This window comes from Homalodisca vitripennis, chromosome X (genome assembly GCF_021130785.1).
Source record: "Homalodisca vitripennis isolate AUS2020 chromosome X, UT_GWSS_2.1, whole genome shotgun sequence".
NCBI lineage: Eukaryota > Metazoa > Arthropoda > Insecta > Hemiptera > Cicadellidae > Homalodisca > Homalodisca vitripennis.
The window spans coordinates 26,194,297-26,220,272 of NC_060215.1; the positions used below are offsets into that span (position 1 = coordinate 26,194,297).

Genomic DNA, 25,976 nt, shown 5'->3' on the forward strand with positions numbered 1-25,976 from the left:
GGTGGGAGTGTATAAAATTTACAGTAAAGGCACTACCACCAATCACCAAGAAGCTCATACAGGGAACATTTAAATCTTCTGCAACAGATAAAGTTTATATGAAATACATTTAACTAAAACAAAATTTGATCATTACATTAATAGAATATTGAATAGAATAGGTCAGTTTAAATCACAAATCAAGACTAAAGCTAAATCTTGATGTCTGGATAAAAATGTATAGATCCAAATTTGAAAATTGGCTACAATACTTTCAAATATTAGTTAATGGAGGTACAATAACGGAAGTCATATTAACATTTAGATTTGTTTATTTCTGCGTTTCTAAATGTAACAGTATACTAACAGTAATTTCCAGTTTTTATATCTATAATAACAAAAAATACCGGTTTTGGCGCTTTTTCAATCAAACTTAAAAATTCAGAACTCATAAACTTGTGGTTCAATTAAAGATATATACAAGTGTATTGTAATTTTAGAATAGTTTGAAAATAAAGTTGTTATTAAGTTACCAGCTTAATTTTTATTCTTGACCTAGACCGGATGGTCCAAAAAATTGGCATTGGTAATATTATGGAGCTCTTACTCATTATATTGAGTGTTTAATTTTGTAAACCGCTATTTAAAACATTTAAAATTATCAACAGATTAAACTGAGCAGGATTTGTTAATTTACCGTAACCGGCAACTGCTCGTTTTTGATGCTCAAATCACCAGACTGCCCAGGGTGGTGTTGCTTTCGTAGTGATGAGGTACAGTTGCCTCGTAGTACAAAAGTACCCTGTACAGATATTTTTACGATGCAGATACTTTACACTCTTGACACCGTTCCTAGTACAGAGTACTCGGCTCGTTCAGCAGTAACAGTATGTATTCATTGTATGATTGTACGAATACATTTTGTACTCGGTTACTGAAAGTACTGGGTACTGTTAGAAGCCACAAGCAATAACTAGAACTAATCTCACTTTTGCAGTTGCTGCGTGACTGTAAGATCAAAATAGTTAGCGTTTTGAGCAAAATTGAATTATTATATGTGAAGTGCCGCATATTTAGTAAATTAAAATAGTTGTACAGTAAAGCTTGAATTTGTATATTTGATTATGATTGAATTCAAAGTTCCGTTATAAATGTTATTTTTAATTGAAAATAAGACTACTACTAGGGGTTCGATCTATTTAAAATAAAATGCTCTTGGAGGGGGACTGGTCCCGTTCGTCCCCCTCCCCCCCCCATGTCGGTGGGCCCCTGTGATGAGATATTTCTGTTTAAGTATTTTAAATTTCCCCCTTGTCGTCCATTTAGGGACAAGTAATATTTTTAAACAAACTTTAAATACTGTAGATGGAGCTATTCAGGCTTTGATCATAAGGGTTGTAACTATGACTTTTATATTGTTAAAGAGGTCTTGAAAATTACATTACCAAAGTAATTCTTATATATTCTGTTACTTTATAGCCAGATCAAGGTTTGCAGGTTTTTCTACACACAATTTGTAATTTTAATTACCCTCCTTTGGACATTACATTACATTATGTAGTTGTATAAGGTAAAAAAGTAAATGGGCGTGTAATTATATTTACATAATAATTAATTAAACAATGTAATAGGAAGTTTAGTTGTTTGTCGATTTTATTATTCAATGAGTTCAAGGCTCTTGTTTTCTTTGACGTTTTCAAGTTATTGATAGAGTGATTTTCTTATGAAACAAGTCATTCATGACCCCTTGCCATAAAGATAGCTGTTCACCTTTGTGTCAAACACTATCAAGTTTGAATACAATATCCCTTAATTTTGAGACATCAATCTATATTGAGAGACTTCTTTCATGATAGTATATCATAGTACTACTGTTTCACATATCAGGAAAATAATGTCAGACTATTAGTTTTTATCTTCACTTGTCATTCATTGACGTATTAAGACTGGGTGTCATTGTAATGTAATTCAAAGAAAGTTAGATATATCCTGTTATGTAATTAGGGTTAACTGGTGGAATGATATCTCTTTACAAATACCAGGAAATGTCCATTTCTTATATCATTTTATTGTATAGCTTAATCGAATGTTTAATAAGATTGATCTCATTGGTATAAATACCTAATTATCAGGTCACAGTCCACAAATTCTTTAGTGATAGCAGCCAAGGCCTACACAATGTCTATCTCAAATCTTAATGTGTTCAGCAATGTAAGTTTTTGCTCTTGACACATGTAGTATACATGATCTCTAGAGCTAGCTGAATTCTCTCTCCTCAACTTTCTAATGTACTGACTGTGCATTCATTGTTTCTATTTTCTGTCATGATTTATGATAGAAATATACATTTTGGTACTCTGGCTAAATAAATTTATGATAGTGGATTCTTATAAAACAGTCTCCCAATATTTCTGTATGTTTCATACTTGGCTTTTGTTTGTTAAATTGTTTCAAAACGGTTGTTATAACTATACCTACTATTTAATTCACCATTTTGGTGCTAATGGCAAATTAAATTAAATTATGGATTACATTTGTATCATATATAGTCCATTAAATTTTTATCAAATTGAGAGATGTTTGCCATCTAAGTTGTTATATTTCCAGTACTGCAAAAGACTGACATTTCCAGGTAAAGCCATGTGTAGACTAGAGTTGCTAATGAAATTCCTAATACTCTTTGAGTCCCAAGTTTTTGTGACTTTTAATAAATTCAGAATAAAAATCTGGTCTGTAACGTTGCAGATTTTGTAAGGCACTTATAAAAATCCGCAACAGACACACGGATGTGGTGCAGACGATGGCTCAAGGTGTCCTGGAGCTAAAGGAGTCTCACGATGTGGACCACCAGACAGAGAACAGTATCCAGTATTTCCTGGATCGCTTCTACATGTCCCGCATCAGCATCCGCATGTTGATCAATCAGCACAGTGAGTAAATAATGTATCATATTTATAACCGATCTTATTCCAACTCATTACAGAAGATTATGAGATTGCAGTCTTGTTCCTGTGGCACAGACTGTTAATGTTTACGGTGGAAGTTTAGTGGTTTATCTGTTGTATATGACTTTGGATTCCTTTTTGTACCTTCATATTAAATTTTATCCGTAGCCTCCACAGGTGACTCTGGTGCTGATGATGTTGCACAGTATACACAATAACACAACACACACAATAACTAGGTCACCTTTCTGTTTGTGTTCAGTGGCTATATTGACTCCTCAGTTGCAGGCAAAGTAACGTCATGCACAAATTCACTCTAGGTCTAGGTTTCTTGTTCTTGTACCGAGGACTATTTGGTTTTGGAACTCCCTCAAAGAAACCAATAAGGGAGTTCATTGAGTCTTTGAACATCCTCATGACAACTTGTTTTTTTTTTTTTTACAGTCCTTCTGTAGGTTTATTTTGTAATTAACTGGGGTCAGATAATCATTCTAGGGTTTGGTTAGGTTTGTGTTGATAGTAATTATCAAGGTAAAGGGTTTAGTGAGGTTTTCACTTAGGGATGACAAATCTCATTGTTTTGTACACAATGGCTTTGATAGTCGACTGACAGCCACCACTGCGGAGACGTATTGTCAGTGGAAATGGATGATTCTTGGATGACAGTCAGTGTATTTAATTATGAACCCCACATTGTTTATTACAGCGATTGATCTGTTGTCAGTTTCATCCAACCCAAATAGTGAAACACAGAAAGAAAATATTTAGTACCTATGTTAATTGATGAAATATAAGGATAATATAATTATATTTCATTGCATTGCTACTATTCCATTTTCTTATGACTAAGAGCATTTTCATAAAAATTGGACTGCAACTTTAAAAAATCTAGAGATGCTTATTTAATGATTCAATAGCTTGTTTTGCCACTATTAACGGTATATTGAATAAATGTGAAAATATATATTTTAGTGTCAGTGTTGTGTGCTGGCTTTAATTTTTGTATAAGAGTCAAATAAATTAAAACATAATTTGTATTTACTTCACACTCTAAATTACTTTACTTTCTAGTACAAGAAATCAATTTTGTTAGCTTCCAATTCAATCAATCAATTGTTTTATTGCTGAAATCACAGTAGATTTACAAGCAACCATCACTATATACCCTAATATTGAAGTTATCACAATAGTCAATTAATATTTAAGACACTCTTGTCAGCTTCCAATTCAATCAATCAATTGTTTTATTGCTGAAATCACAGTATATTTAAAAGCAACCATCACTATATACCCTAATACTGAAGTTATCACAATAGTCAATTAATATTTAAGACACTCTTGTCAGCTTCCAATTCAATCAATCAATTGTTTTATTGCCGAAATCACAGTAGATTTACAAGCAACCATCACTATATACCCTAATACATCACAATAGTCAATTAATATTTAAGACACTCTTGTCAGCTTCCAATTCAATCAATCAATTGTTTTATTGCCGAAATCACAGTAGATTTAGTATCACAATATAATTTATATTTAAGACACTCTTGTCAGCTTCCAATTCAATCAATCAATTGTTTTATTGCTGAAATCACAGTAGATTTACAAGCAACCATCACTATATACCCTAATACTGAAGTTATCACAATAGTCAATTAATATTTAAGACACTCTTGTCAGCTTCCCAAAAAATCCAACGTAGGAAGAAAGTTTCACTACTTTTTTTTTAATTAACATGAAGCTATGCTAAATATTTTAAATTTAACAAAAATTAAACTATTTATTTGATTCAACTAATAACTAAAGCAAGAATAAAATCTAACAGTGAAAAAATTTAAATTACAATGTTAACAACAATTAATTAAGTACAGAGACAAAGTAGAAATATTTTTAGTGTTAGTAGCATTATAAATGTCATAAGAATATTGAATTCAATATGAAAAAAATCCTGATTCTGTTAACTTTCTACTGTAATCTTAAATTATTTTAAAGGGAGACATTTGAATTTATTAGGTGGAAAGTTAAATAGCCTAACACTATTCAAAAGAAACTCTTAAATGTTTTACTGTATGAGATAAAATTACAAATAATTTTATTTTTTTTACACGTCAAATAACAGTGAAATGAAATACGATTTTGAAGCTCGTGTTGGCTGCATTAAACACCTGAAGGGCAAATACTGCTTTTAGGTTTATTTTTTTAATTAATGAAAATGGTTTACAGTAAGTCTTTCTACTAGCTCCAGTTATTATTGTAACGGCCATGTTTTGTAAAACAAAAGTGTAGCAAGATGTAGCTGAGTGGTAAGTCCAGAGAAAACTGCAGTAAAACATATGTAGACCCTGTCATACAACTCCTCAACATAAAAACACCTTTACATATTTAATTTGAGATTTTATCAATATTGCTTCTCCAATTTAGACAGAATTTCAATTTAACGCCAAGAAATGTGACCGTGGAAAAATCAAAAGATAAATTGATATCTTGAGTTTTTTTCGCTTTCCAGGGGTTAGGAGGGGAGCTCAATTATATCCTGAATACTCTTCCTAAATATCCTATTACTCCAGAAATTATCTAATTAGTGTGTGAGTATCTCTAAGGTTTAAGTTTGTGAAAATATCCAACATCTTATGTCCTTCCCCACCCCAACAAGGCAGCATCTTATTCATATTCACCTTGAAATATGCATTTTGGCACGTACGTTGGTAGTTATTGACTGATTAAATAATTAAATATTGAGGGTTACCAAAATGTGGTATTAGTATAAATTAGGACCAAGGACTGTATAATTCGGATGAATAGTAATAAAATAATTGGAAATTTAAGATCATTAAATTTTAGTTGTTTTTTTCCATTTTATAAGAAGTTCTTACACAATGACTCATGTAAAATCTAGTGTAAATAGGATTGTCAAATTATAAGTATACTGAGATGTGAAAATTGGATGAGAAAAGCGTTATCTTGACAGCCCTGCTGCAAGTGACTTGTTTCCTTTTATGCAACTTGCACAGAATGTTTTGTTATATGCATTTTAGTTTATATAATAAAAACAAATCTTACAACTTGCATGTTATTTTGTTTGTATTTTTCAAAATAGTCTGTAAGCTTATTTTCACATTATGTTATTTACAAATAATACCAAATGAACTTTAAGAGAATTTATAAAACTGTCGTGAGAAAGAGAACAATGCCATGACAGATGAAATTTACTTCATGCCTTTACAATTACAAGTTAGTACTAGTTTCTACTTTCACTGGGACCTGTTTCAAAGAAGGCTGAGAAATATTGCACCTTGCCTCACCAATCAAGTAACAACTTTTTATTATTAGTATTCTTAAACAATTACTGATGCTGCCCAAATTACCTTTTTCGTTTTATTGAAATGAAAAAGAAACAAAAAACAGAGCAAGTTATTTTAACAGTAGTGTTTAGTTTAAAATGTAACTTATCAATATTTGAATTGCATTTTTTTGAGAATTTGTAGATTTTTCGTTAAAATATTGTTATAATAGTTGTGTCAGGGTCTGTTTATATGTATTAGTTTTATTGTGTTGAACTGGGTTATATTTATGTTTGTTCTGTAGTATAAGCTTGTAACATTTATATCAGCATAATTTTAAAGAATAGTGTAGTGTGTGTAGTAAATAATATTCTAAAAGAGGATTTTTCAGTGTATGGATTAGTTGGTATAAAAGTTGAAAAATGGTGGATTTGTGATTGATGAAACACCAGTTACCGTTTACTAACAAAGCTCTGTTGTTGAGAATGAATATGTCTAGCATTAATGAGCCGAGGATAGAACAGAAATTAGCATGTGCTAATTATTCTTCCTGTGGTTGCTCTGCATGAATAACTTATTGCTTTGGAGGCTTAACCAAAATATAGTGTTGACCAAAATTGCCATGCTAAAAATAATGCATTAATTTTTTCCTTCAAAATCCAATTTGTTGTTGTCGACCTTGGAGTTAATTAGGTCAACCAGAAGGTCATTCACCAGGTGTTAAAAGATGAGAAAGAAATCAAAGTTTACATGAGGATTAAGTTAAATGGGTTTAAGTTTTCAGTAGGATGTTATGAATAGCTAGCCCTAAGATTTAAAAATCCCCTTATCAGGGAGTTTGTACTACAGCTAAAAAAAGTGTCCTCAGAACGAAACTGGGACATTACATAGAAATGAGATTTTGTGTAAGAAATCAGCTCTAGACACCTGTCAGCCAGAATCACTGTCTTTAAATTTCTTTCACTGTTATACTCTCAAAATGAATGTATGCCATTTGGGTGATTTTACATTTTAAATCAACATTGATCAAATTGTAGAGGACTATCTTTTAGTTACTGATGTAAATTGTTTTGATAGGTTTGAGGCATAAGATACCAAAGTTATGAAAATGATAAGATTAATTCAAAACAGATGTGTTGAAATTCCAGATTTTATCTTACATCGTTTTGATGTTGTGTTCTGCATTTCTATCTTTTATCTTGGATGTTTGTAGTGATAGGTTACTTTTAACAAGACATTCCTGATAAGTGGTTATTTTTTTAAATATGTATTTCAATTTGAAGTACTTCTGGCAGCAATTTTATTTCATGCTGGAAGTGCAGTGGTCAGGCGGCTAGATGTTTATCAGATCACCATAGGGGAGTTTTGAGAGTTAATGCTTTATAGACGAGAAATGTTACAAGTAAATAATGTCAATGTTTCAGTTCCGCCTGTATGTCATTGTTTCCTAGAATTTGATCAAGAAGTGGACGAGCTAGTGGCCCAAAACTCACCAGAGAAAATTGTAGACCTTGATTACGTTTTGTTTAAGAATGTTGTACTTACAGGGAACATGTTCTTTTTATTGATGAACCTACGGTCCATCTTCATGGTCCAAATAAACTCCAAGTGTGTGAGTGGATTTTTGAAACGTGTCACCGAGGGAGCCTGTAGGAGTGGCTCAAAGGTTTGGTGGATTTACTTTGGAAGCGAGCACTGATGTGTTCAGACCAAGTCTAAATGCTTAGTGTTCTATAAAAACCATCCTTCAAGATTCAGCTGTACTGGCAGCCATCTTGATTGTAGCCCCTTGAAAACAATGTTAAACTTTATGCACTTTTACTTTTAGTCGTAGTCATGGGAGATGTCTTACACTTTAGAAGGAAAAAACTTGCCTGAGGTTTAACATTGTTATTATGGGGGAAAACTCAGGGTCGTTTCCTACAGCCAGTTCTTAACAATACATTGTGCCAATTATCCTTTTCATAGGTAATGACTTCATGTGATGCACATGTCTTGTGGACATAGAACAAGAATTTTTTCGAACTGTCTTCATGAGAGTGGGGTAGCAAAACGCACGTGCACTAAATATGCCGATACTATGGTAGAATAAACAGGTATTGAAAAATTGTGGGAAAAAATATGAAATGTAAGGAGTGCAATAATGCCAGGCAGGAGTGATGTGTATTTAGAAATAGAGATTGACTGATAATTCATTTTTTCTGGAACAAAATTTCAAAACCAATATTTATACTGAGTTGCACAAGGATACATAGATTAACAATTATAATATAGTAAAAATTGATTTCTTCCATTTTTTATAAGATGTGCTGCAATATAAATGTGCTATTGATTGAATAAAATACCATTATCTCCAATATACAGTTGTTGTATTAGGTACAGAAGTTTTGTGGTCAAGAAGCATTCTTAACCCTTTGTGATCTATGTTGCCAAAACTTATCTTTTGTATTTAGTCTCAGGTGGTTGTCCTCTGAGCTCGCCAGGCCACACATAATGGCCGGCTGTGTTCTGTGTCACCACCCGACACTTTCGTAACCATGTATGTCACTTGTACTCAGATTTAAATGGCAGTATTTAACCTTCGGCTCTTTAAATGAGTGGGATTTAAATTAAATTCTCCAAAAATTTACAAAGTGTATTAGCCTCAAGGTTGAAATTTAATCTATTGGTTATTTATTATTTTCTTTTATACAAACACATTATTTCAAGCTATAGATTGATCAGTTTTAAAAGTATTTTTATACTGTAAATAAAAATACAATCAGTCTCAAGTAGGTCTCTAGTATCAACAGAATATAAACTCATTTCCATATTTTGAGCTTCTAATTCTCCAAATGCACTAGTATTTTAATACAGCGATAGGATACACTATAGCTGCTACAGTGATACTGGCACTCAGATTCTGAATGTGTTTACTATGGTATGTGCTGCAAATAGAAAAATATTAATTTAATTTCTTATGACTGTATATTCCTTATCTTAACTCTATGGGGAGCAAGGTAGCAACAAACATTATTTTCAGTTGAGAGGTACCAGCTGTTTTGACATGTTTGTTGCTCCCGACATATGAAAGCGTATCTTTAAAGTGGTTGTGCTTGATTGTGTGTTTATAGATTTATTTGAAAAAAGTGCCGTTAGAATCATAACAGAAACTTTAAATTAAATTTTAAACTTTAAATATTTTTGGTATCTTGTAAGTTTTTAACTATACTGGTTTTTGTTATTTAACTTTTGCCATGTTTTTTAATATTAAACTAAGTAACACACTTCTTTTTAATAAAAAACACAAAATGGTGGCTAGCAGCTAAACAAGACATTTCACGGTTTATGTTTACATGACATATTTTGTTTGAAATGATGAGTACTGTCAGAGACAGAAGCTTGTAACACCCTCTTGTGAACACCCTTTATATTGAAATAAACAATTTTTCAATTCCTAATTGCTTAAGAGTGAATCAATTAGAGATAAAAAAAGGCATAGACAGAGCTATAGATTGTGTGGAATTAGCTGTTGGTGGTTGCTTCTGATAAGGTCTGTATTCAAAGATAAACCCTTAGAGCTCCATGCTTCATACATATGATTGTATTCTGAGCTTTAGGGGACCTATAAGGGCGGCCATGGCAGCTCTCTCAATCAGATCAGAGAATTATCATCATGTTCACCATGTCAGCTCCGCGGGCTACACTGAATGACAGAATCAGAAATTGATTGTCATATAACATTGCATAATGTAGTAGATGAAATATACAATGAACAGGTGGCTTGACAATAATAAAAATATCCTTGTCCTAAAAATAAAACAATTTACATATGTAATTGATAGTTAATAGATATTTAGTACATAATAGAAAAATACATATACATAGTATGTTCATAAAAAGGTAGGTACGGGTTCCCTGGTGCTACATCTACAACAATTGCATAATGTCATTCATTCAAAATATGGAGACACTTATTCATACAGGGTATTACTGATAGTGTATATATATTGGTACTGTAGTGCTAAACACTCAGTTAGTCGCCTACAGAATTTAATACTTAACATCCGGAAATTATCACTTCTAGGACCAAGTAAAGTCGCCTATAGAATTTAATACTTAACATCCAGAAATTATCACTTCTAGGACCAAGTAAAGTCGCCTACAGAATTTAATACTTGACATCCAGAAATTATCACTTCTAGGACCAACTAAAGTCGCCTATAGAATTTAATACTTAACATCCAGAAATTATCACTTCTAGGACCAAGTAAAGTCGCCTATAGAATTTAATACTTGACATCCAGAAATTATCACTTCTAGGACCAAGTAAAGTCGCCTAAATAATTTAATACATAACACCCAGGAATTAACATTTTTAGGACCAAGGTGAAGTAAAGTCGCCTATAGAATTTAATACTTGACATCCAGAAATTATCACTTCTAGGATCAAGTAAAGTCGCCTATAGAATTTAATACTTGACATCCAGAAATTATCACTTCTAGGATCAAGTAAAGTCGCCTATAGAATTTAATACTTGACATCCAGAAATTATCACTTCTAGGACCAAGTAAAGTCGCCTACAGAATTTAATACTTAACATCCAGAAATTATCACTTCTAGGACCAAGTAAAGTCGTCTACAGAATTTAATACTTAACATCCAGAAATTATCACTTCTAGGATCAAGTAAAGTCTTCTACAGAATTTAATACTTAACACCCAGGAATTAACATTTTTAGGACCAAGGTGAAGTAAAGTCGCCTACAGAATTTAATACTTAACACTCAGTAATTAACATTTCTAGGACCAAGTAAAGTCGTCTACAGAATTTAATACTTAACACCCAGAAATTATCACTTCTAGGACCAAGTAAAGTCGCCTATAGAATTTAATACTTGACATCCAGAAATTATCACTTCTAGGACCAAGTAAAGTCGCCTATAGAATTTAATACTTAACATCCAGAAATTATCACTTCTAGGACCAAGTAAAGTCGTCTACAGAATTTAATACTTAACATCCAGAAATTATCACTTCTAGGACCAAGTAAAGTCGCCTATAGAATTTAATACTTGACATCCAGAAATTATCACTTCTAGGACCAAGTAAAGTCGCCTAAATAATTTAATACATAACACCCAGGAATTAACATTTTTAGGACCAAGGTGAAGTAAAGTCACCTATAGAATTTAATACTTGACATCCAGAAATTATCACTTCTAGGACCAAGTAAAGTCGCCTATAGAATTTAATACTTGACATCCAGAAATTATCACTTCTAGGACCAAGTAAAGTCGCCTATAGAATTTAATACTTGACATCCAGAAATTATCACTTCTAGGACCAAGTAAAGTCGCCTATAGAATTTAATACTTGACATCCAGAAATTAATCATTTTTAGGACCAAGTAAAGTCGCCTATAGAATTTAATACTTGACATCCAGAAATTATCACTTTTTAGGACCAAGTAAAGTCGCCTATAGAATTTAATACTTGACACCCAGAAATTATCACATTTTTAGGACCAAGGTGAAGTCGCCTAAATGATTTAATACTTGACATCCAGAAATTAACACTTTTAGGACCAAGTAAAGTCGCCTACAGAATTTAATACTTAACATCCAGAAATTATCACTTTTAGGAGCAAGGTAAAGTTGCCTACAGAATTTAATACTTAACATCCAGAAATTATCACTTCTAGGATCAAGTAAAGTCTTCTACAGAATTTAATACATAACACCCAGGAATTAACATTTTTAGGACCAAGGTGAAGTAAAGTCGCCTACAGAATTTAATACTTAACACTCAGTAATTAACACTTTTAGGACCAAGTAAAGTTGTCTACAGAATTTAATACTTAACACCCAGAAATTAACACTTTTAGGACCAAGGTAAAGTCGCCTAAATGATTTAATACATAACATCCAGAAATTAACACTTTTAGGACCAAGTAAAGTTGCCTAAATGATTTAATACATAACACCCAGAAATTAACATTTTTAGGACCAAGGTGAAGTTGCCTAAATAATTTAATACATAACACCCAGAAATTAACACTTTTAGGACAAGGTGAAGTCGTCTAAATAATTTAATACATAACATCCAGGAAATTATCATTTTTAGGAGCAAGGTAAAGTCGCCTACATAATTTAATACTTAACACCTAGAAATTATCACTTCTAGGACCAAGGTGAAGTCGCCTAAATAATTTAATACTTAACACTCAGAAATTAACACTTCTAGGACCAAGTAAAGTCGCCTACAGAATTTAATACTTAACATCCAGGAAATTATCATTTTTAGGACCAAGGTGAAGTAAAGTCGCCTACAGAATTTAATACTTAACACTCAGTAATTAACACTTCTAGGACCAAGTAAAGTCGCCTACAGAATTTAATACTTAACATCCAGGAATTAACATTTCTAGGACCAAGGTGAAGTCGCCTAAATAGTTTAATACTTAACACTCAGAAATTGATACTTGGTCAATACGTCGTTGATGAAGTTGCTGAAAAATACCAATGATATTTTACTGTCAATGTAATGTTTACTTGTTTCCATCAGCCAAAATTCAATATATAACTTTTGATGTATATTTGTCATGTTGAACAATCTAGTAACAAAAATAATTATATTACACAATACTTCAAGCACCTTTATTGTACAAATGTCACTTTAGAAAAACGGACCTCTTACCAGCTATGTCATTGAGTTAATATTTGTTTGTGCATTATTTTACATTAAATTTGGTAGTGGTATAGCCAACTCTCCCATTTTTAAATTGTTCTTACTACTATTCGTTATAGGCAGGCTGATAAAAAAATTACATTTAACATATTTGTTAATAAATTTATTTAATTTCTTAAAATACAATTCTTATTGGTTTTCAAAAAAGTAAGATCGGTTCGTTTTCTGAACATTTTGGTATAAAAAGCATTTAAAAAACAAATTGATGAAAGTAATATTTTCACTTAAATTGTTCCAAAACCATCCTCATATACAGGGTGCGATTGAAAAGTAATAAGACTTTTCTTTGTAAGCAGTTTTATTGAACTTTTTGGATCATACAACTAATACTCCTCAAAATAGGACCCTTGTGCGTCAATACACCGCTGGTAGCGGTTCTTCCACTGCTGGAAACATTTTTTAACTCATCCTCCGGGATCGCCTTGAGCTTCATCTGTCACAGCTTTTTGAATCGCCCCGATGGAGTTAAAACGCCTTCCCTTCAACTTCCTTTTAACGAGCGGGAATAAGAAGTTTGGGGAGGACACGTCTGGGGAATGTTGACTCAACCGCTGTTGCCAGCAAACTGGGAGTGGTCTCCTGTGGAATGGGAAGGTCCAAGGTACATTTTCCCACTCCACTCGAATTTTTTGGTCGCTTGCCAGACATTGTGCGCGGAAAGTCTTATTACTTATCAATTGCACCCTATATGTGCAGTTTTCAGTTCTGTGAAAAATAAAGATATTAAATTGTATGACTACTTAATTGCAGCTTGGTCTTTAAAGTGATAATTTCTTTTAGATGCAGCAACAAACCGTTTGGAAGACTTTAGTTAAATAAGAAATGTGATAGCCTTGGTTTGTTTGTTACAGCACTTCTGTTTGGGGGAGAGCTAACTCATGATCCCCACCATCGTCACATCGGCTGCATCGACCCTCAGTGTGATCTGGTCGGTGTGGTTCGGGACGCCTATGAGAATGCCAGATTCCTCTGTGACCAGTACTATCTCTCCTCACCAGATCTTAATGTCACTGAACACAATGGTAATGCTGTGAACTTATCATTCTTGTATCATCTTAAAACTGTATCAGTTAAGTCACTCAACAATGACTAGACACTAATTTTGGTAATCGTACATTTTTATATAAAATTTAATATAATTATTTTCACAAAATGACATGAAATCTATATATAATAGATGAGAAATACTAGTAAAATTAATCCATTTACCTCCAGCATTTTTTTAATTGGACATGCAGAAAACACCAATGTGTTTATTTTTTTGTAAAATGCAAGGTTTTACTTAGAATATTACCTTTTTATTGTTAACAGTATAAATTCTTTTTTATTCTCTTTCAAAAACGCTTTAATAGTATTTTTATACATGGGGTTTGAAAAATATGGTGTCTGGTTAATACCGTTTATATTTACCTATATTTATTTCTTAGCCCAGACAAAATAGTAAGCTTAACTTTCTTGTAAACAAATATACAGCACACATTTTATTGTGCTGGAAAAATCCAGATTTGCAAATTATTGACAAGTTTTTTTAATATGTGTTTTTTTCTTCAAAACTAAAATACTATTATGTAGAGACCCAATCAGTGTGGGTAACACACACTTATAGTTCAGAATTCTGTACATTATTAACAAATACAAAAGAAATTCTATTAACATTTGTGAGTAGCAAGTCTAGACTACTCCATTTTGATTTTTTTTTAATAATTTTAACCTCCTTCCATTTTCTTATTAAATAAAACAAAATTAACACCAAATATTAATGTAAACCAACTTATATAAGTAAACGTAACAATCTAAACAAACACTGAGTTTGAACGAATCTTTGCTTTACGTCTTTGAATGTCAAAAATGACAAAACACCTTTCAACACAACAACAACCTTCAAACAAAACATTATTTGACATTATCAATAAATGTAACCTCAAAGTAATAGGCTTTTGTGTGCGGCCAGTAAACTTAAAATTGAGCACTCATACTATATGAACATCGACGGAAGTCGTTAGATGTTGGTGTTAAAAGGGCTAACCAACCCATGGGTTTATAGTATTTTATGAAAAGACTTACTTACTTACTCTTACTCTTACTCCCATGGCCATGGATACCCTAGGTGGTATTTGGCCTCACCAACCAGCTGCCTCCATCTCTCCCTGTCTTCACAATCCCCCTGACCCGCTCTCAATTTCGCAAGTCCTTCTCCACCTGGTCCTTCCAGCGATTTTTGGGTCTACCTCGAGGTCTTCTTCCAACTGGAAGAAGAGTAAGTAAGTATGAAAAGACTTAACTAACAGAAAATGGAATTATGTAACAGAGAATGTTTGACTTGCTCTCTCTTTTGCAATTAATCTTTTGAGTGCCAGGCCACTGTGACCATATCGCACCTTGTATGAAGCATTTACAATCATCACCTTCAGTGCCAAGCATGTTGTAGTATTTACATATAAAATGCCAAATGATTCACATCTTTCACAAATATAAATATTGTGGAACAACTGCTGTTTTTTTTGTAAGGGGAAGACTGCCTATACAATAATATTATTATTTTAATAATAAGTTAAATATCTTTTATAAATCCATTATAAATTTAGAATACTTTACTCATTTAGTTTAAAAATACAATAACTATTATTTTTTCATTCAAAATTTGTTGTATATACCTATTTTATTATTCCCAATGTTTATAGGAATGAACTGTACTAAGTTTAAAAAATATATCTTTACAGTTGAGTTGTCAGATTTTTTGTTATTTCTTTTAGCAAACTGCTGAAAACCTCCAAATGTTATTCATTATAAATAGCTTTTATAAGTTTTAACAAATTAAATCAAGATAGACAATTAAATTTTATTTCACGTATAAAATGAATCATAATATAATAACACAGATTAACAGTATTAAAATATAATAACAAGGTATTTGTATATGCATTTTGCTGTACATTTCTTTGGCTTCAATTTGGGAGATTGTAAAATAACTTATGTCAACATTTAGTTACAGATCAACAATAATGTTAAGAATTTGTAGTGTCGAATGACATATTGTCAAGTTTAAATACCGTCACTTCGTTCTACTAAATGGAAAAGCTGCTTGTGTGGGAAAATATTTCCAGAGTTTCCAAATCATGCCAGAATAAAAGTAAAATCATGGCTTTTAGTATTATTCAATTCTAGATTAGACAGCAGTGAACTACCAAAGTCTTTCAAGAAATCTAATATAATACCTGTTTTTGAAGCCAGGCAAAGAAGTGCCTTCAGGGAGCTCAACTTGCGCCCAGCTTGTATATTTTAGAGACTTCATTTTACTGTTGATTTCACACAGGGCAATGATATATACAGATACGAGAAAAGAGCTCAGGAGCGCTTTCGAGCCCAACAACATAGAACAGCAGCATTTGAATGTCTCCCTTCTCAAGCTGGGATCAAACTCATTAACAGTCTTCCTCAAACACTAAATTTAGAAAAAAATCCCAAAAAATTAATCCCAATTAAAACCTGGTGTCTTGTGCTTTTTTTCAGTTGGCGAGTTCATGGAGCACATTCGGGCACAAAATTAAAAATGGGAATTTACTTATGGAGGATGGAACTGAGGTTGCCAATCAGTTTAACGAAATTTTTCGCATCCGTTGCTGTTGGGCAAGGTCCTCAGCCATCTGAACCAATAATACGTCCCTCGCGAAGACAGAGTCCAGCAGCCTTAATGTTGCTGACGCCTGTCATTGAGGATGAGCTTCACCGAATTATTCAGCAGCTCCCAGGCAAAAAGTCAAACGATCTTAATCTAATGTCCACATGGCTCATCAAACAATGCTGCAAGCATTTGGTGAGACCCTTAACACATTGGCTGCTACAGAATTTTTGTAAAACTTTAAGGAGCCGAAATTTTTTTGTTTTTAATCCCAATGTGTTGACCTTAAAAATGGAAAATACAATGATAAAAGAATTGTTCAACAATTAAATCATATATTTTATGATGTCATAATTTCTAGCAGGAATTCCTGCGCTCAGCACCTGTAAAAGGAGTTCATAAACATAGTGTAACTTTTGTGTAAAAAAATGTACCTTTAGCTGTTGTTGGTTGAAATATGATGTCACAGTATTGTTTTAAAGGTTCAAGGTCGTAATCATTGACTTCATTATGATGTGCAGGAATTCCTGCGTCCAGCACCTGAGCGAGCCCAAAATGCTCTTCTGTCAATCATAGTGGTGATATTGTTGAGCATTAGTCAAATTTAGTTTATGTTCAATGTACACACACTGTAATACCACTCTACCAGTAGTATGAAGAAAAATCAAAAAATTTGTACTATTTACATATTTAGAAACGCTGCTGACCTCCCTTTTCATTGCACTTATTCTTGAAGTTCCACATGGTGCTTGTCGAAACAACCCAAAGCACACAATGGTGGTTCCCCATCACATTGTGCACACATGTATAAAGTCATCTTCCTCTTTCCTTATTTCAGGCACTGACGACATCTTTTTCCCAGAAGTCGGCCTTGTTTGTCTAGAGCAAGTGTCTTTGAAAGCACATGTAGAAGGTTGCGTGGAGGCCGCATTAGAGGAAGACCCTGTTTGGGTGGTAACAGTGCTTCAGTGCTTCGATGACCTGTAGCCAGAATTTATATAGTTGCATGGTGTTGTCATTATTTGCAACATTGTGTAGTTTTAGGGAATTCACCATTATCATCTGGAGTAGGTGAATACAAATTTGTTTGTACCAACGTATAGATTTGTGATCACTGGGATAGTAGGAGAGCATCTGATCACTCCTATCTACCCCTTTCATGTTGGCATTATACTGTACAATAGCCAAGGGCTTCTCTCTCTGTACATTACGACGATTCGTTGTGAGAAGCATGTTGTTGTCATGTTCTGTATAGATATATGATACGACTCTCTTGTCCCTCCATTTGGCCACCATGACACCTTCAGCAAATCGGGTGGTTCTTGTGGTCACACTTGGGGTAACTGTATATAAGTTGCGTGGATGGGGAATGAATGCTGATTAGGATAGGACAGTTTTTATTAGTTGCCTGTTGCATTAAAGAGATTTATGTTAGAGTTTAATTGAAATGGTTAATTTTAATTATAATTGATATATATACATTATTATGTTAAATCCAATATGTAATTAATTATTAAAGTGATTTAGTTTACGTGTCAATTACAATGTTGTAATAGGTATGATTATATTTTACTTTGTTTGTTTTGTTTGGAGGTTAAGTGGTAGAGAGGACTTTTAAGTCCTAACTTCGCCTCTGTAAATAAAGACATTTTTCATTTCATTTCACCTTCAGCGTATCGGGTGATTGTTTCTCCTTTTTTCAATTTTGTCCATTTTCTGGTTGAAATACGTAACTAGCATTTCCACTTTTTTAAGCCTATCTTCTGATTCAGGACTGTCACCTTCCACGTTCTTGGAAAAGTGCAGACATCTCAGAATAAGGAGAAATCTGTCTCTGCGCATTTGTTCTCTGAAAATTTTCAGATCAAATAATCTGGAAGTTTTCCAGTAGTCCTGGTAGCGATTGATTCTTATAGTTCCCATGTGAAGCATAATGCCTATGAACACTTTCAGTTCTGGTACTGTCAAATCTTGCCACTTATTTATTCTTGAATTTTCAGTCAATGTTGGCTTTTCAAAAACTTGAAAAGCATATCTGTTTGTTTCTCGAAAAATGTCATCAAGAAGTAGGTTAAATTGATTGGGTTGTTGTCGCCTGGTACCGGTACTTTAAACCTATTTTCTCCTGTGAATTCTACACGACGAAAGACTTGTGTAGAAGAAGCCCACGAAGGATTGTGATGGTCAACATCATCGTCCAAATTATCACTATCTTCCCCACTCAGTTCATAATCACTGTCGTCATTTGATTCGGGATCACTGTCACTAGGGTTTGTAACAACGAGATTGTTTCTAGACATTGAAGCAGCCATACTTTTGTCTTAAAAACTTAATATAATTCACTTTTTACACAACACACACACCCAAAAATAATGAACACAACACATGACCACGGCGGGACATCGAAAGGTGCGAACCAGAAAATGACGCCACACGAAAGTTAGGTTATGGTCGGTACACAATGCAACGGACCGCTAAACATTCCCCAAGCAATGCTAGCTGGCGACTGATGCAATAGTTGTAAGCGGGCAAAAGCGTGGGAAATCCTGCTCGCAGTACCAACGTGACTGCTCGGACCACAGGATTTCCTGCTCGCCGCACTCACTGTGTTAACTAAATTGGTAAATTCTTCATTCCAAGCAGGAGTTTTCCCCTCCCTCCTGAAATTTGCAAAAGTGTTCCAATTTTCAAAAAAGACTATCAATTTTCAATCAATAACTATCGGCCTGTCTCAATTATGCCAGTATGGAGCAAAATTTTTGAAAAGCTTTTTCTCTTAAGAATGCTTCACTTTTTGGACAAATACAGTCAGCTCTGAAATGAATAATTTGGATTCAGAAAGGGCAAATCGACGACAGACGCAGTAGTGAGTCTTGTCGATATGATTGTAGAGGGAATAAAATGTCAGAACCACACAATGAGTGTGTTCTTAGACCTGTCCAAAGCATTCGACTGCATTGACCATAGCATACTGCTCGACAGACTTGGGTCCCATGGCATCAGAGGCGTGCCCCTTAAATGGCTTAGCTCATTTCTAAGTCAGATCCCAAGTTGTCCAAATATCAAATCAACCGTCAAAACCAATAGAACCGAGTTACTGTGTTCCTCAGGGATCTATTCTCAGTCCTGTGTTTTTCCTGCTTTATGTCAACTACATAGGATCATCATTTCTGCATGGAGGACTAGTACAGTATGCTGATGATATGACTCTCTGTTTTAGTGCAATATCAAGTGAAGTGTTGAACAACAGGCCTTTGTTGACACAATAACTGTGTACAATACTTCCAAAGCCTCAATCTCACAACAAACACCTCAAAATCCAACGTTTTAAATTTTGCTTTGCGTGATGCAGGCAACCATTGTAGACCTGCCGTCTTGTTAGCTGATTCCACACTGGAAGAAGTGCTCTCTTCGAAATTCCTAGGAACACACCTTGATCGAGGGTTGACTTGGAATGAGTACATCAATCATGTTTGCACAAAAATTTCCTCAGGCATTTATGTCTTGAGATGCTTAGCAAAATACTGCCCAATTCAGGTATTGATAACGGCGTATTATGGCTTAATTTACCCCCACTTGTCTTACGGAGTGGTCCTGTGGGGAGCATGAGCAAACTCTCAGTTTCAGAGAGCATTCAAACTCCAAAAAAAAGCTATTCGAATAATCACAAAAATAAAATTCAGAGAGTCGTGCAGGCAAGCTTATAAGGAATTACAGCTGTTAACTCTCCCATGTCTGTACATTATGGAAACCACTTTGTTTTGTATGTATAAGTGTGTCTTAACCAGAGGCCGTGACATACATATGCATGAGACACGAGGTAGAGAACTACTACGAACTGCGAGACACAGAACAGTGGTTTTTGAACACCTGCCCTCGCAGGCAGGTGTTAATTTTATTAACAGACTGCCAAATTCAATAAAAAATTCTTACTATTTAACTGGAAGACAGCCCAATTACACAACTGATTCTGCTGTTTAAAGTGGGTTATATTTGCGAAGGATGAAAGGTGCATAATTGTAAAATTGTATGTGTGAATGAGAATTTTGTGGTATGAATGTAAGAAATTTTAAATTAAAATCTGTGACGTTTGCTATACAATGTACTATTGTCACTGCAATAAAACTGATTTGATTTGATTTGACTATTGCAATAAAATGTTACAAGGCTTGTTCATAAAGTAAGTACCGTTTTATTCTTCTGCCGCCGTAGCACTGCAATCAGTGTTCAATACATGTGCACTAGTCGTCCTTGCTCACTGGCTATCGACTCACACCATTTTAGTTGTTCTATGTTGTGTTTTCAGTTTTCTCTGAACGTTTAAAATGTTTAAGACAATTAGTGATCCCGTCGATTGTGAGATTCGTTCTGTAATATGATTTTTGAACTCAAGGAATGTGAAACCAGCTGAAATTTATTGTCAACTTTGAGATGTTTACAGGGAAGAAGTGATGAGTGAAGGAATGGTGAGAAAGTGAGTTTGAATGTTCAATGGCGGTCGAACAAATGTGCATGATGAGAATCGGATCGGTCGGCCTTCTCTCGTCACCAATGATCTGGTAAGGGCAGTTGACGAAAGAATCCAAGAGAACAGATGTTTCACTATGAAAACACTATCTGACAAATTTCATGCACTCTTTTGTACGAAATTGTTAGGGACCGCTTAGGTTATCACAAGCTGTGTTCCCGATGGGTTCCAAAAATGCTTAGTGACGTGCACAAAACCAAGAGACTCGGAAGTGCTTTGACTTTTTCACACCCTGTATATATATTACATCACTGATATTTTTGTGATGTGTTGTATGAATAGGTGTCAACATATTTTGCTACATAATTTGTTTTGTGTTATAACATTGTATTAGTATCATGTAGATATTGTCAAATCTTTTTAATGAGTGGAACAACAGTCTGTTTAAGTTGAGGAGAAATTTAAAATGTTATGAATTGTTTTAAAAGGTGTATAATGAATGACGTTACACAATTGTTTTAGATTTAGAGCCAGGGGAACCCATACGCATAGTGTACGTTCCTTCTCACCTGTACCATATGCTGTTTGAGCTGTTCAAAAACTCGATGCGAGCAGTGGTGGAGCATCATAGTGAGAGCAACACCGACCAGTACCCTCCCATCCAGGTCACTGTCGTCCGTGGCAAAGAGGACATTTGCGTCAAGGTACTGGATAAACTACTTCTTATCTTCCAGAATAAAATTAAAGGATAGTGTTTTTTATTTTGATTGTAAAAAAATTACTAATTATTATTATTTTTTATTCTATGTTATTTCCTGGGCATCATTTGGGTATGACTTACCTGGCTGTTATTAAACTGTTTCAGGCATGTTAAGATGTTGAACTAAAACTGTTGTAGATGACAGCTTATTAGAAGTCTTAAGAAGCATCTATAGTGGCAAATATGTATCAATTTTCGGTTATTAACCAACGCAATGAAATATTATAATTATTATAATATTATAATTGTAAATGTTATTATTATATTTTATAATAAAGTAATAATAATAATATAAACACATAATAAAATTGACTCTCATGCAAATTGATGTTTATCTACTTTATTATGAAGTTAGCAAATGTAGAACAATGTATAACTCAGTTATTTATTTCAAATTCAACAAAAAACAAGGTACAACACTTCAATTTCAGACTCAAGAAAGTCAGTTATGTCAGATTCCATTTTACCGTCATGAATATCACTTGATATACAAGGATCACCTTTTCTGAAGTATTGTATAATCAACAGTGTATGAAAAAACTTTGCTCAATTCGAATAAAGAAACTTCCAAACAAAGAACAAAATAATTGGCTTACAACAGTCTCCCCTGCACAGGCGTTAACAACAAGTCACATCTGGAAAAACTACACAGATTTTCAACTAGAAAAAAGAAAATCAAAATCAAAGACCACTAAACATTAAAATCAACTCATAGGCTTTCAATTGATGTATAATTTAAAGGATTTTAACGGGTGATAATGATTTTAGCGGTAAAAGACGAATCAACCCTTTCGAGGTCGATCGCACTTTGAAAGTTATGTGATTGACCCTAAACGGGTTGTTTGACGCCCCCAGGGTTAAATTTTATGCTCTTAACCTTCAAGCTGCTCGGTGGAGTTAAAGGACCATGCCTGATCTCTTATTCTTTTTAGATGTGGACACATGGTCTTATTCCTTTTGTTTCTTTTAAGGCCTCTATTTTCCAATTAAACTTTGTGCTATAATTCTTGTGAGTATGTTTTCTGTATATGCATGCTAATGACATGCAATGGCAAGTTATGTAACATTTCATCCATCCCAATATCAATTCAGAACTTTTTGATTTTTTTAATGAAAGGGTATGACTTCTTGGTCCGTACAATTTGGGGAAGGATGGCTCCTGGAATATGGCTCTTCTCCACGACTTTCAGATGTACCCTAAATATAAAATTGCTGTGAAAGTCTCAGTTGATAACTAACTCTACACCTTTGTCCCTCTTTGCAGTAGTATGGGGAAACAAACCTGTCCGCTCATAGGGTCTTAAAAATCCCCTTATCCTTTTTTTGTCAATATTTTCTTTCCCAGTTGATTTCTGGGCCAAAACTAATTCCATATCTGGATACACAATGGATGACATACTTGATGTTCCAGAGGTCAAAATAATATTTTGTATTTCTTGTCCTATAACATTTTTAGGCCTAGGACCTTGGCAATGCATTTGTATGGAGTTTTAGCTTAATTGTTTTCATAGGTATTATTGTACAATTCATAGATGCTATGTTATTTAGGCAATAGGTATATTGATTTAAAGCCTCTAATTAATGGTAAATTAGGCAAATACTCTTGGGTCACAAAGTATAGATACCCGAGTTTAAAACCACTATCCGAAAGTTAACCACAAACTAACGAGTAGAGCCACAATAACAGGTATCACATTAAAATTTAGCTTGTTTATTTCTGTGCTTAGGTATATAAAGCAAATTATTTGCAAACAATAATTTCCAGTTTTTATGACGATAATAACAAAAGAGGTGCCAGTTTTTGGTGGTTTTCAACCAAACTGCAGCTTTGAAAATTCATAACTCGAAAACTTGTGTACGAAAAAAGTTACGAAAAATTCATAACTCTGATTAAGATCAAATGTTTATACAAGTGTACTGTTTTTTCGAGCGTGTAATGTATGAAACTTTATAATTATATGAAAAAGTAATTAAATTACCATTTTAACTTTTGTACTTGACTGGACAGTACAACAAATTCATCATTGGTATTGTTATGGAGCTCTTAAAGTTATTATCTTGGGCGTTTTAATATTGTAACAAATATTTAAAACATTTCTTTTTTAAGACTGATTTAATGGATTAGTTAGCTGTATCTAATTGGACAGACCTGGGAATAGCCTACAGTCACTCTTGAGTATATAGTTACACCCTCCTCTATTTCTAGCCACAATCAAATCTCCAAATATATTTTGTACACACTTGCATACCATTGTTAATACTGAAGCCAGTAGTTGTGCTTGCTTGTTGTATTTTCACAATAATGTATGATTTTCAAAATACCTCTTAAGATGACAGCTTTCAATCTCCCTGTAAAAATCTTTATCTTCTTCCAAAAGTTTGAGTTTAAACTCCAAATTTTAAACTACCGTACTTTCTATAGGGATAAGATAACACATTTTTTTTAAATGGCTTTGGAATTTAGTATTTTTTTTCTTGTTCTTTTATCTTAGGATCTTCAGAAGGCGTTGTTGCCTGAATGATTTGAGTTAAACAGGTTTTGGGAATAATATCCAAATAACATCCCATGAGATTTAGGGAAAACATGCAATATCAAAAGTACTGAAATATGTATGAATAAAATTAAATTACTTAATGTATATTGAAACATTTTTTAACTTTATTTCTTACATGTAAGAGTTTGGATATTTGTTTCTAGATGTCAGATAGAGGTGGAGGTATCCCACGGAGTCTAACAGACCAGTTGTTCCATTACATGTACAGCACTGCTCCACAGCCTTCCAAATCTGACGCACACACAGTTCCTCTTGCAGGTCAGTTTGATTTTGAAAAAAAAGATTTGTCCAATTCCAAAAGCCTACTTATATATTTTGATTATCAGGTAGTCTGGTTATAAGTAGGGCTGGCAAATACGTCGCATTATGATGGCTATATCCCATTGTGTATCTCGACAATAGCAGACCTCTGCAGAGTAAAAGTGCTCCAAACTCACACTTAAACTATATCTACGCATTGCTGCTAGATACACTCACCGTACAGAACTAATATCTGAGCAGGAGTACTATCAGTATAACTAAACAATACGCATTGCTGCTAGATACACTCACCGTACAGAACTAATATCTGAGCAGGAGTACTATCAGTATAACTAAACTATACGCATTGCTGCTAGATACACTCACCATAAAATCTGTGCAGTAGTACCATCAGGATAACTGAAGAATTTCCAAAAAGCCGTGCTAGATGTCATAATATACATTATTGATAAGGTCCCAAGCTTATGAAATGCTCTGTGTGTGTTCTCACATAGTAAAGATATAATTTCGTTTATAACGATCAAAATCGATTCAATGCGAATATTAGCTCCATTTCACCATCCACTTAATTCAGCGTCTGAGATCTGATGCTGCGACAAAATTTGCTCTTTGAATCGATGCAAAGATTTTGTTTTGAAATTCTTCTTCACCAAATTTTTCAGGTCTCTTCAGACGGACGTGAACTCCAGATTCTAGGTGTCAAGTCTGTGACAGAGTCAGATTTCAGATGCTACACGGAGCGGATGGTGAAATGGAACTAAACTCAATATTTATAGTTTTCTTTGTTTAAATATTTTTATGTTAATGTAGATAATTGAATTTGAAAACTTATATATATATATATATATATATATATAAGTAAATAATACATTGTCATTACTTGGCCACTTTCTGAGCCATTCAAATGTAAAGTATTTGATACAGAAAAAGTATCAAAACCATTCGAAAATGTATAAAATTTATTGTTTAAAAATCTCTTCTTCATTTTTTCTTAAAATTAAAAAAGTTTATTATAAATTCAACAGTATTTTAAAAATCTGTTTTCAAAACTTCAATGAAAAATCTTTCACATTCAACTAAATATATTTAGAAGGCTAACAATTGTTGAAAGATCAAAATTTTAGTAAAGAAAAATCTTAAATAAAAAATTATTTTACTAAATATTCAAATTTTATCCTATATAAATAAAACATAAAAAATGAACTCTGCAAAATCTCCACAACTTCTCACATTTCTAAACCTTAAGCTAACAATTGTTGAAAGATCAAAATTTTAGTAAAGAAAAATCTTAAATAAAAAATTATTTTACTAAATATTCAAATTTTATCCTATATAAATAAAACATAAAAAATTAACTCTGCAAAATCTCCACAACTTCT

General features: G+C 33.4%; 1 protein-coding gene across 1 annotated transcript in view; it reads left to right on the forward strand.

Annotated features, from left to right (window-relative positions):
- LOC124368812 (pyruvate dehydrogenase (acetyl-transferring) kinase, mitochondrial) overlaps window positions 1-25,976 on the forward strand; it is a 76,839-nt gene that overhangs the window by 30,972 nt on the left and 19,891 nt on the right. Inside the window, exons 3-6 of the mRNA XM_046826214.1 lie at window positions 2,725-2,909; window positions 13,786-13,956; window positions 21,544-21,725; window positions 24,480-24,594. Of these exons, the coding sequence (XP_046682170.1) occupies window positions 2,725-2,909; window positions 13,786-13,956; window positions 21,544-21,725; window positions 24,480-24,594 (653 nt within the window). The remainder of the gene's footprint in view (window positions 1-2,724; window positions 2,910-13,785; window positions 13,957-21,543; window positions 21,726-24,479; window positions 24,595-25,976) is intronic.